This window comes from Mobula hypostoma, chromosome 29, assembly GCF_963921235.1.
Source record: "Mobula hypostoma chromosome 29, sMobHyp1.1, whole genome shotgun sequence".
Classification (NCBI taxonomy): Eukaryota; Metazoa; Chordata; class Chondrichthyes; order Myliobatiformes; family Myliobatidae; genus Mobula; species Mobula hypostoma.
Window position 1 is genome coordinate 6,352,334 of NC_086125.1, and position 13,113 is coordinate 6,365,446.

Here is a 13,113-nt window from a genome sequence, read left to right on the forward strand (position 1 = left end):
AGAGAACTGGTCTGTTACCCCAAGACACAAGTCCTATTGCCCAAAGACATAAGCGTTGTCTTGGCTGCTGGGTCTTGGAAATCAAGTAAATAAACTTGGAATAAAGGACTGGTCTCAACACTATTGACTACTAAATCTACTTCATTTCAATAAAAACTTTCTAGTCCACTGATATCCTTGGGGGAAGGAAATCTACCTTTACCCAGGATGTCCTGCCGGATGCTAGGTCACCAACATGGTTGGCCCTTTACCACTTGGATCCATGAAACAGGAGCACTGTCAGGCCACTTGGTCCTTGTCTGTTCTACCATGGAACATGGCTAATGGGAGCACCATTTTCCTACACTATCCCTAGATCCTTTTATTCAGAAATCAGTTTCTGTTGTGAATCTATGACCGAGCCTCCCTGATACAGAATTCCAACAATTCACAATCGACCAAGTGAAGTTTCTCTTCATCTTGGCACTATTCCTCCAACCCCTTGTTCTGCCGTGATCCATGGTTGTAGGTTCTTCAGCTGGAGGCAACATCCTTTCTGCATTTTGCCTGTCAAGCTCTGTAATAACTTTGAGCTTCCATGAGATTGTGTTTCACCCTTCTACACTCCAGAGAACACAGACCCAGTCTACTCAGTCTCTTGTGCAGTAAACTCAACTGTCCCTGAAACCAATATGGGGAACATTCACTACACTTTCTCTGTCGAGTAAGGAACCCAAAACTGCATCCAGTACTAAAGGCAGTAGCAAGATGTCAAGTACCCTATCAAGCTTTGGGAGACCCAGTCCATTATATGTCAACATGTCTTTCCAAAGTACAGAATGAAGATCAACACTTGGTCAGATTCTATGTGAAGAAGAGTTGTATTGATTCAGCCCTGTTAACTAAGCCATTCTACTAAAGACTGAACCCCTTAGGCAGCAAGTTGAGCCTGATGCCCGTGAGTTTGCAAGACCATTGGAGGCTGGGGGCTTGTCCTGGGGTTAGAGGACTATCCGTCTGAGTGGTTGGGAGGGAGGAAAAGGGCTTGTTTTGCTGTTGGACATTTGTGAGCATGCTGTGTTGGTACTGGAATGTGTGGTTCCGTTGTGTTGGTTGTGAACACAAATGACTCATTTTATTGTATGCTTTTTTTTAGCGTGTCGCACCAGACAGTCAGCCATTCTTGTCTGGCGCGTGGTGTCAGGATTGGTCTCCTTCCGGATTAACCGGGTCACGATACGAGCGTTCTGGACTCGACCTTTTTTTTAAAAATGAGGCCGAGTGGCTAGCTCGACGCTCAAGCCGGCAGGGGTGGCCCGACTCGGATTCGAACTTGGGACCCTTCGCTCCGGAGTCCGGCGCTGATGCCATTGCACCACCAGCCGGCTATTTATTGTATGCTTCAGTGTACACGATAAATGACTGAATCTAAAATTCTTTCCACAACGAACAGAATAAAGTAAATGATGTCTTTGGAACTCTCTGTGGATGAAATACCTCAGATGAACTGTGAAACGGGGCACCCCTTGCATCTAAAGAGCTCTCTGACTGATAAGAAAATATGCGCTCTTGTTTAGCCCATCCTAGATGCTACTGAGACAGGTAATTAGCACTGAAAGGGTTCGGATTTAAGTTAAAGATGGGTCGGAACAGAGAAATGGAAGCAGATGTGTCTTGTTTGGTCCTTGAATGAATGGCAGCTCCAGTGATAACTTTAGACCCTAACTGAACTGGGGCAAGAACTAAGAAAGGCTTAAAACTGAAGAAAAATCATAAAAAAGGGCTGTCTGAGGCATTGATAGTGACAAGAACTATTGTAAGGAGTGCCACAAGTTCAGAACTCAGAGGGCTATCTGCTGGAGAGAACGTAGCCAACATTATCTCACTTGGGTAGATTTCAAGTTAAAGCGCTGAGTTTTCTGATTTAACGTTAAGAAGTGACAAGTTGGAACAGGAAATGTTCAGTGGTATGCATGTATGTTTAAATAACTCAGATGATCAAGAAGATTAAATTGTACAAGAATTTCCTTCATTCAACACATCAATTGAGATAATAGGGTCAAAGAGGTATTATCCAAGTGAAGTCTTATATACTTCAGTAAAATCTTTCTTTATTTATGAACCATACCCAATACCAGCCTTCACCATACAAACCAGTGACATAAGGAGAGGCACCTACTTTCTAATAGTGATTCGAGATGGAGAGTAAATGCACGCATCCCTCAAGAAAGCAAAATAAATACACATTATTTGAAGATCCAGTCCAATGAGATGGATATTCAACTAGAGATTTCACCCTTTCATTTACTGATTGCCCCATGACTACAGCAATGACACTGAGTGAGAAGAATGAGCCTTGACTGACCGACCAGGGTTTGGGGGTGTCTCTCCAGAGGAACCCAGAGCAATTAAACCAGTTCAGGCCTTCCTATTAGTTTAGGATGCTTCCAGTGAGGTGGAGGTCACTCACTCATTTAACTGTTGAGTCACCTGGCCTACAGTAAGACTATAAACCCATAAGATATAGGAGCAGAATCAGGCTGTTTGACCAATCGAGCCTGCTCCACCATTCACCATGGCTGATCCATTTCTCCCTCAGCCTCAATCTCCTGCCTTCTCCCCGTATCCTTTCATGCCCTGACTAATCAACAATCTATCAACTTCTGCCTTAAATATAGCCAATGATTTGGCCTCCACAGCCACCTGTGCCAACAAATTGCAGATTCATGATTCTCTGGCGAAAGCAATTCCTCCTCACCTTCATTCTAAAGGGACACCCTTCTATTCTGAGGCTGTGTGCTCTGGTCCTAGACTCTACCACCAGAAGAAACATCCTCTCCACATCCACTCTATCCAGACCTTTCACCATTCTACACGTTTCAATGAGGTCACCCCTCATTCTTCTGAATTCTAGTGACTACAGGCCCACAGCCATCAAATGCTCCTCATGTGACAACCCATTCAATCCTGGAATCATTTTCCTGAACCCCCTTTGAACCCTCTCCATTATGTATGTACACATCCTACAAAGAACAGTTATCCATTCCTGTCAGACAGATATCCAACTAAACAGGCCACACACTTTCACTCACTGAAGATTGCCCCCATACACAACATAAGAAATAGGAGCAGGAGTAGGCCATCTGGCCTGTCGAGCCTGCTCCACCATTCAATAAGATCATGGCTGATCTGACCATGGACTCATCTCTACCCACCTGCCTTTTCCCCATAACCCTTAATTCCCTATTATGCAAAAATCTATCCAACTTTGTCTTAAATAAATATACTACAGCAGTGATGTTGAATTAGGAGCAAGAACTTACTACTAATAATAACTTATTTATAGAGCACTTTACAGACAAACAATGTAGTTCAAAGTGCTTTACAACAGAAGTGGATGAATTGACCTACCAAGGTGCAGAAACATCAGCCAGGTCTCAGGGAGACTGTGGGTCTGGGACAGGGACAGAGATTTGAGCAAGTCAGAAATTACAGTCAAAATGGGAAAGGAAATGAGGGAACTCAATAAGAGGAAGCAAGAGAATTTAGGATGAAAAAAAAAGGCACAGCTTAAAAACCAAAGAATACCAGGAAGAACGAAAGGTCATAGCTCTTAGGGAAGCTGCTGGGATTCATAAACAATGGATTTCCAGTCAAACTTCCTGACTACCTTTGGGTTGACGGACTAATGTCACCGAGAATGTGAGTCACACAGAAATATTAGACACAAAATTTCAAACAGAAGGTGTTTTACACAAGTGCTGATAGACCCTCCCTCCCCCCCCCCACCTCTGTGCAAGAGCTCAAAACTACCAATCAGCATTTACTAAGGGTCCAGGTGCAAGGAATATTACCTACCAATGCATATGTGAGGCACTACAATGTGGCCGAGGAAGAACTCAACCTTATTGAAGCAGTGTGCCTGGAGTTCAACTGTCTTCTCCTTCTTCCATAACCTTACTGGTCCAGCCACACCATTACTCCTGAAGGTGGCTTCACAATCTGCTGTTACCACAACCCAGAAAAACACACAGGGGGATCTATGCTGATCTGGGGCCCAACCTGCCCACCCAGCAACTCACTGAACAACATCCTCCCCAAGGGGCTGCCCCGCCCTCACCCCGACTCCAGCTCCTCTCCACCAAAGCTCGGAAAGCCTTGCTTATTTATTTACACCGCTCTCAGGCCACAGCAACGTCCTGTGGTTTGGGCTCGGTGTTCAGTGGAACCTTTCTGGGTAAGGGTTTTCTCGCTTCAGTGGGGAAAGTGTCTCAGCTTACACCAAGAACTGCGATTTCGCAGCTGACCACTAACGGAAGGGTTTCCAGCAGCTCTCTTGCACTTACTCCAACAGCCTGCCGTGAAGCATCTTTGCTTGCTGTGGAAGAGTTTACAGCGATGTGCCCCATTCAATGGACACTCTGGTTGGAACGTGACTCCTGGATTAATGCGTCGTCAGGAGTTACAGACTGGTAGGAACACCTGGATGGGCGTCTGTGTTTGGTCCTTTCCCACCCACCGCTGGAGCCCATCGAAAACGAGGTCCTCTCTCGGGGAATTATTAACACTGGAACCCGCAGGGCTTCCAAGTGAACAGCTTTGGTACTATTCACTTCCCTGACAGGGATTCCAAAAGCATTTTATTGCCAAAGTACTTTTATAACTTACAGCAAGATAGGGAAGGCACTGGACAGTGAAGCAGGCTGTCATGGCTTGCAGCGGGTTCTGGACCAGCTTAAAAATTGGCAGATGGAACGCAGACAAGTGTGAGGTTGGACCAACCAGGGTAGGCCTTACACAGTGAACAGTAGGACACTGAGGAGTGCGGTAGAACAAAGGGATCTGGGAATACAGGACCATAATTCATTGAAAGAGGCATCACAGGTAGATAGGGTTGTAAAGCTGATGTCCCTACAGGAAAGAGGTAAACAAGGTTGAAAGAGCACAGAGAACGTTTACAAGGATGTTGCCTGAGTTATAAGGAAAGACTTAATAGGTTAGGACATTACTTCTTGGAACGTAGAAGACTGAGAAGAGATTTGATAGAGGGATACAAAATTATGAGGGGTTTTGATAGGGTAAATGCAAGCAGGCTATTTCCACTATGGGACTACAACCAGAGGTCATGAGTTAAGGGAGAAAGGTGAAAAGTTCAAGGGAACAAGAGGGGAAACTTCTTCACTCAGAGGGCCATGACAGCGTGGAACGAGCTGTCAGCACAAGTGCTGCATGTGAGCTTGATTTCAACATTTAAGAAAAGTTTGGACAGGTATATGGATGGTAGGTGTATGGAGAGCTATGGTTCCAGTACAGGTCGAAGGGAGTAGGCAGGTTAAGTGGGTCAGCACAGGCTAGATGGGCCTACGGTCCTGTTTCTGCATTGTACTTTTCTATGATTCCATGTGTAGTCATCTATATAGTGCAGCATCCAAGTTGTTTACAGTAGACTACTTTAAATTTGAGTTAAGACACATATAGAGAACTCCACATTTGACCGATGGCCGTCACAGACTTCAGATCCTACCCTTCATCTCAATTCAAGAACACTTGAACAACACATCATAACAAGGGCTGATTGCCACTGCTGTGACCTTTAACAACTCCTTTTCCTCAACAATAAACATTACTTGAGACTATGAGCTACTTTGCAAGAAGCTTTGAACTGAACACAAAGGCATCAACCACCACTGCTGGAAATTTACTGACAGATTTGACTGCGTCATTTATACATGAATGTTTCAAAACCAGTTCTAATGTGGAGAAGCACAGTTTAAAGTTCAGCAAATTACAAGTCTTTGTGTGCATACATATCTACTGGTCTTGTTTTTATTTCTGTTCAAATTAACACTTTATTTTGGACTTTTTATGAGAGTAACCTCTGCCTTTGGAATCTGGACGTTGAACCTTGACCTTGGAGCCCGGACGTTGACCCTTGGTCTTGGAGCCTGGATGCTGACCCTTGGTCTTGGAACTTCCGTGATGGCTTTTGGCCTTGGAGTCTGTATGTTGGCGACTTTTGCCCTTGAGTGTGATTTTACTCCTGAGCAATGAACTCTTGAACCTGGATTTACCCAGCAAAGTTCCCAGAAGCCGAGATTTCCTCCCCTGAAAATTCTTCCTTCTGCTATTTCCTCCAGGTTCTGACTTCGTGTGCTGCTTGCTGGGAACTTCTCCCGGGCCCTTTGACCTCTTGACTTTCTTGAATGACTGAGACGACCTGTCTCTCTTCCTTTTCCTGCTCGAAGCTCCTGGGAACAGATCTGATGGGGGAAAGAAAACAATTGCGAATAGACTAGGACAAGGTAACACAAGCAGGCAACAATCAGAAGCACAAGACATCATGAGAGTATGCAGGATAGGTCAGAAGCAAATCCCATCCAGCACCATCACCAACTTTTACCCTCAACCATAACTACAAGGATATGCAGGTGGGAGGAATAGTCCCATTCTTAACTTTGATATGGGTAGGTTCAGTTAATATTCACTCATGTCTAAAACAGACAAATTAACATCATTCCTGGCCACCACCCTCATTCTCCTCTGTAAACACAGGATAGAACATAGAACAGCATAGCAAAGGAAAAGGCTCTTCAGCCCACAAATACAATGCCAAATTGAACTAAGTTCCTTCTACCTGTAATTGATCCATATCCCTCTATTCTCCACATATACACGTGCCCGTCTAGCTGTATCTGTTTCCACATCATCCCTGGCAGCCTGTTCCAGATGACCACCACTGACAGTGAGTGAGTGTGAGTGTGTATGGAGGGGGAGGGGGTCCTTGCCCTGCATCACTTTTAAATTTTCCCCTTCTTTATTTTAAATGCATATCTTTGAGTATTTGACATGCCCACCCTGTGATAAAGATTCTGTCTACTCCATCTGTGATTGTATAAATTTCTGTCAGATCTTTGCAATATTAGCATTCATTTCAAGAGGTCGGAAAGTGATGCTGAGGTTTATAAGGCACTGGTGAGGCCTCACCTTAAGTATTGTGAAGAGCTTTGGGCTCCTCATCTAAAAGATGTGTTGGCATTGGAGAGGCTCAGAGGAGGTTCACAAGGATGATTGCAGGAATGAAAGGATCATCATAGGAGGAACGTTTGATGCCTCTGGGTCTGTACTCACCGGAATTTAGAAGGATGAGCGAGAATCTCATTGAAACCTCTCGAATGTTGAAAGGCCTAGACAGAGGAGATGTGGAAAGAACGTTTCCCTTGGTGGGGGAGTCTAGGACATAGGGTACAAACTCAGGATAGAAGGGCGTCCATTTAAAACAGAGTTGCGGAGAAATTTATTTAGCCAGTGTGGGGAATTTGTGGAATTTATTAGCACAGGCAGCTGTGGAGGCCAAGTCACTGGGTGCATTTAATCAGAGCTTGATAGGTTCTTGATTGGACACGGCATTAAAGGTTAAGGGGAGAAGGCCGGGGAGTGGGGCTGAGGAGCTGGAAAAAAGGATCAGCCATGGCAGAACAGACTTGACGGGCCAAATGGCCTAATTCTGCTCCTATGTCTTATGGTCTTACCTCAACTTCTGACACTCCAGGGAAAACAATGAAATTTTCCTTACAGCTCATACCATCTAACCCAGAAAGCATCCTGGTGAACCTTTCCTTAAGAATCATCCACAACTCTACTGTGTTGTAACTCACACCAACCTCCTGACCCATCAGCCCTAATGGTCTAAACTGGATCTTTGTTAAGGAACATCTTGACTTTAAAATTCTCATCCTTCCTTTCATATAATTCCCACAGTTACATCCCTTCCCATTTCCTCCAACCCTAAAACTCTCAGGGAACTTTATTGCCCTCTTACTCTGGCCTTCTCTCACCCACAATTTAATTGTTCCTCTATTTTAAGGTCCTAAGTTCTGGAATTCCTTCTCAAAGCACTCTGCCTTTCTTAAAGACTCACATAACACTTAACTGTGAACTAGCTTTTAGTGGTCTATCCTAATACCCAGAGATGGCATGTATGAGATTATGTTTAAAAATGTTCTGGTTGCCCCCACAATAGGAAAGATGTTGAGGCTTTGGAGAAAGTGCAGAAGAGGTTTCTCAAGATGCAACACACATCAAAGTTGCTGGTGAACGCAGCAGGCCAGGCAGCATCTATAGGAAGAGGTACAGTCGACGTTTCGGGCCGAGACCCTTCGTCAGGACAGGAATGCCTCGTGTTTGTGTTATCAAGATGCTGCCTGGTTTAGAGGGCATGGGCCATCACGAGAGGCAGGACAAACTTGGGTTGTTTTCTCTGGAGTGGCAGAGGCTGGGGGCAGTTCTGATAGAGGTTTATCAGATTATGAGAGACACAGATAGAGTGGACAGGGAGCATCTGTTTCCCAGGGTTGAAATGTCAAAATGAAAGTAAGAGAGGTTAGGTTCAAAGAAGATGTGAGGGTTAGGTTTTTTTTCCACTCAGAGCGGTGGATGCCTGGAATGCAGTGCCCAGTACGGCGGTGGAGGAAACTACGTTAGAGGCTTTTAAGAGACATGAATGTGAGGAAGATGGAGGGATATGGACAATGTGTGGGTAGGAGGGATTAGTGTGTGGGTGTTTTTGATTACTTTTTATCTGATTCGGCTGAAGGGCCTGTTCCCGTGTTGTACTCTTCTATGTTCTATCTGTCTCTGTGCTTTGGAATATTGTGAGATTTTAAATGTGCTACATAAATGGAAGATACTGTTGCTAACTCTCCAGTCAGGAAAATCAGCTCAAATTTAAAGCTGTTATTGCTTGTGAGCTTCCCACAAGGTAATTTAAAATTGCTCTTCCCATGTTGTTCAGCTGCTCTGGAACACACAATATCAAGTACACACTGCACAAATTAATCACTAATCTGCTGAGAGTTTATTCAGAGGTGGTTCTGGGACATTACATTTTTGGCATTTCTCTGTATTTCTGAAAGGACTAGCAAACTGTTATTTTACAGCATACCCTTCTGAATTTGGACATATCTTGTAGCTGTGTATTTCAGACATCACACGTTCATCCATAATTGATTCAAGCAAGAATGTCAGAGCATGTGTATTTAAAATGAGCTAAGTTTCCTTAAGTTCAGGGCCAGAATTATTGTTGGCTTAGAATACTATAAGATATAGGAGCAGAATTAGGCCTTTTGGCCCATCGAGTCTGCTCCGCCATTTCATCATGGCTGATCCATTTCCCCCTCAGCGCCAATCTCCTACCTTTTCCCTGTATCCCTTCATGCCCTGACTAATCAAAAACCAGTCAACCCATGCCTTAAATATACCCAATGACTTGGCCTCCACAGCTACCTGTGGTAACGAATGCCACAGATTCACCAGTCATTGGCTAAAGAAATTCCTCCCCATCTCCGTTCAAGACGGACCCCCCTCTATTCTGAGGTTGTGTCCTCTGGTCTAAGATTCCCTCACCATAGGAAACATCCTCCCCACATCCACCTATCGAGACCTTTCAAGATTTGGTAGGGTTCAATGAGAAACCCCAAACATTTAAATTCCAGTAAGTACAGGCCCAGAGCCATCAAACGCTCCTCATAAGTCTTTCAATCCCAGAATCATTTTCACGAACTTCTTTTAAACCCTCTCCAATGTCAGCACGTCCATTTTTACTACATAAGCTTCAAAATTCCAACTTTGCTTTCATATTCTAGTCCTCTTGAAACGAATGCTAACATCACATTTGCGTTCCTCAAACCTGCAAATTAACCTTTACGGAATCCTGTACTAAGACTCCCAAGTCACTTTGTACCTCAGATTTTTGAATTTTCTCGTCATTTAAGATAAAACTTTATGCTTTTGTTTCTTCTACCAAAGTGCACAACAATTCCCAACACTGTATTCCACCTGCCACTTCTTTGCCATTCTCGTCATCTAAATCCTTCTGTAGCCTCTCTGCTTCCTCAACACTATCTGCCACTCCAACTATATCCGTATTGTCTGCAAACATGGCCTCAGAGCCGTCAATTCTGTCGTCTAAATCATAGATGTACAACGTAAAAAGAACTGTCCTGCTACATACCCCTGAGGAACACCACTAGTTACTGGCAGCCAGCCAGAAAAGGCTCCCTTTATTCCCACTCTTTGCTTCCTGCTAATCAGAAACTGCTTTATTCATGCTGGAATCCTCCCTGTAATACCAAGGTTCGTAGTTCGTTAAGCAGTCTCATGTGTGACACCTTGCCAAAGGCCTTCTGAAAATCCAAGTACACAGCATACACCGATTCTTCCTTGTCTATCCTGTTTGTTATTTCTTCAAAGAATTCCAAAAGATTTGTTTGGCAAGATTCTCCCTTGAGGAAACCATGCTGACTATGGCCTATTTTATCATGTGCCTCCAAGAAACCACATCCTTAACAATCAACTCCAACATCTTCCCAACCAGAGGTTAAACTAACTAGCCTATAATTCTTTTTCTTCTGCCTCTCTCCCTTCTTGAAGAGTGGAATGAGATTTGCAATTTTACAGTCCTCAGGAACCATTCCAGAATCTAGCAATTCTTGAAAGATCATTACTAATCCCTCCACAAGCTCTTTAGCCACCTCTTGCAGAACCCTGGGGCGCACACTATCTGGTTCAAGTGACTTATCTCCCTTCACACCTTTTAGTTCCCCAAGCACCTTCTCCCTAGTAATGGCAACTTCACTCACTTTTGCCCCTGAAACTCTCGAATTTCCAGCATACTGCTAAGTGTCTTCCACAAGGAAGACAATGCAAAATACTTATTCAGTTCATCCGTCATTTCCCTGCCCCCATTACTACCTCTTCGGTATCATTTTCCAGTGGCCCAATATCTACTCTTGCCTCTCTTTTACACTTTATATACCTGAAGAAACTCCTGGTATCCTCTTTACTAATGCCTAGCTTACCTTCATATTCCAACTTTTCCTTCTTTACGACTTATTTAGTTGCCATTGGTTAGTTTCTAAAAGCTTCCCAATCCTTTAACTTCCCACTAACTTTTGCTCGATTATATGATTTCTCTTTGGCTTTTAGGTTGGCTTTGACTTCTCTTGTCAGCCACGGTTGCATCATCCTGCCTTTAGAATACACTTTCTCCTTGGGATGAATCTATCCTGTACCTTTCGAATTGCTTCCAGAAATTCCAGCCGTTGCTGTTCTACTGTCATCCCTGCTAGCGCATTCTGCCAATACACCAGGTACTGCAGAGAAATTGTCCTGACTTCCCTAAAGAACCTTCTGACTTTGTTTAAATGATTGGGAACAAGTAAGGTGATTGTGTGAACATATCAGAACTTGTTGCATGATCTTTAAGCGAAGCATACTGCAATAATTCTACTTTAATTCTCTAAGGAATTCATTCCTAATAAACGTAATTTGAGTGTTGTTATTGGAGAAATGTCAAAGCAGATCTTTTGAGTCAGCTTTGCAGGGGTGGATGCAGGAACTGCCTAACAAACTTGGACCTGCTTGTGCAAATTTTGACATACCACAGATTATTTACTTATTTACCCCCATAAAGGGCCGGCTGGTGGCACAATAACATCAGCGCCCAGAGTCCGGAGCGAAGGCTCCCGAGTTTGAATCCAGTCGGGCCGCTCCCGGGCACGCTTTCCATCCATGCCAGGTTGAGTGTCGAGCTCGCAACTCAGCCTCGTAAAAAAAAAACTGCGCTGTGAGAAGGAGTGGGGGTCCACTCACAGAATCTTTCCTCCAAGACAACCACTTGAAAAGTGGTCCCCGAGGCTCTGGCAGAGCATGGCACAAAGAAAAAAACCCATAAAGAGTGCTTCTCAGAAAGCAAATCAAAATGGATGTATTCATTTCACCAGTAGTCCTCTCAAAGGAGAAGTGTTATCACCCCTCTACAGACCAGCCTCCTTTCACCAGTCTCCCCATACACTGCCACAATGTGACAGCTGATCATTATGTAGCTCATCTAATACAAGTTTGTTCCTGAGAATCCAAGCAATTTTCAAGTCGGAATTTCCACTGTGAACTGAGCATCCAGGCAGCAGAGGAAGTCCAAAGCTCTGCAGCAGCCAGCAAAAGCTTCCTGCCAATCTCCCAAACACCCGTATGGCCTCTAGTTGTAACCTGGGTAGGACCTGTAATGGAGTTACAATTCTCGACAGAAGGTAACAGGGCGCTAGGAGTTGTAAGCTCTTCCACCAGCTGTAAATGAAGCTGTTTGTGATTAACACTTATGCTTATTATAAACCTGACATTATCAAAACATTTGGTTAAAACAAATTTGATGAAAGTACAGGAAATAGAGATAAGACAGATATTGCAGCACCAAAGTACAAAGTGATTTCAGCACTTGTATACATGGGGTGAGGTTACAGATCTTTCTTACTGAGAGGCAAAACAGGCTCAAGGCACTGAATGGCCCAGAATGAAATATGACAGTTACCATCATCTGGCTCAACTCCAACTTCTTGTCTGTAATGCTCCCGGTCCGATTCTTCCTCAGACTCATCGCTTTGACCCTGGTTCTCCCCTGTACCTGGGTCTTCAACCTCACTGTCTCCTTCAGCCTCACCTACTTGAAGCTCCTTCCTCCTAATTCCTTCCAGACTCTTCTTCCTGGAATGAAAAAAAAAACAAATTAAATTAAATCAACCAACACACATCAAAGTTGCTGGTGAACGCAGCAGGCCAAGCAGCATCTGTAGGAAGAGGTGCAGTCGACATTTCAGGCCGAGACCCTTCGTCAGGACTAACTGAAGGAAGAGTGAGTAAGGGATTTGAAAGTTGGAGGGGGAGGGGAGATCCAAAATGATAGGAGAAGACAGGAGGGGGAGGGATGGAGCCAAGAGCTGGACAGGTGATAGGCAAAAGGGGATACGAGAGGATCATGGGGCAGGAGGTCCGGGAAGAAAGACAAGGGGGGGGGGGGACCCAGAGGATGGGCAAGAGGTATATTCAGAGGGACAGAGGGAGAAAAAGGAGAGTGAGAGAAAGAATGTGTGCATAAAAATGAGTAACGGATGGGGTACGAGGGGGAGGTAGGGCCTTATCGGAAGTTAGAGAAGTTGATGTTCATGCCATCAGGTTGGAGGCTACCCAGACGGAATATAAGGTGTTGTTCCTCCAACCTGAGTGTGGCTTCATCTTTACAGTAGAGGAGGCCGTGGATAGACATGTCAGAATGGGAATAGGATGTGGAATTAAAATGTGTGG

The 13,113-nt window shown here is 44.3% G+C and overlaps 1 protein-coding gene across 1 annotated transcript in view; it reads right to left on the minus strand.

The window, feature by feature from the left end:
• Positions 1 to 13,113, minus strand: part of ppan (peter pan homolog) — a 105,070-nt gene that overhangs the window by 57,983 nt on the left and 33,974 nt on the right. The window contains exons 11-12 of the mRNA XM_063035650.1: positions 12,344 to 12,516; positions 5,826 to 6,239 (exon numbers count right to left, since the gene is read on the minus strand). Of these exons, the coding sequence (XP_062891720.1) occupies positions 5,826 to 6,239; positions 12,344 to 12,516 (587 nt within the window). The remainder of the gene's footprint in view (positions 1 to 5,825; positions 6,240 to 12,343; positions 12,517 to 13,113) is intronic.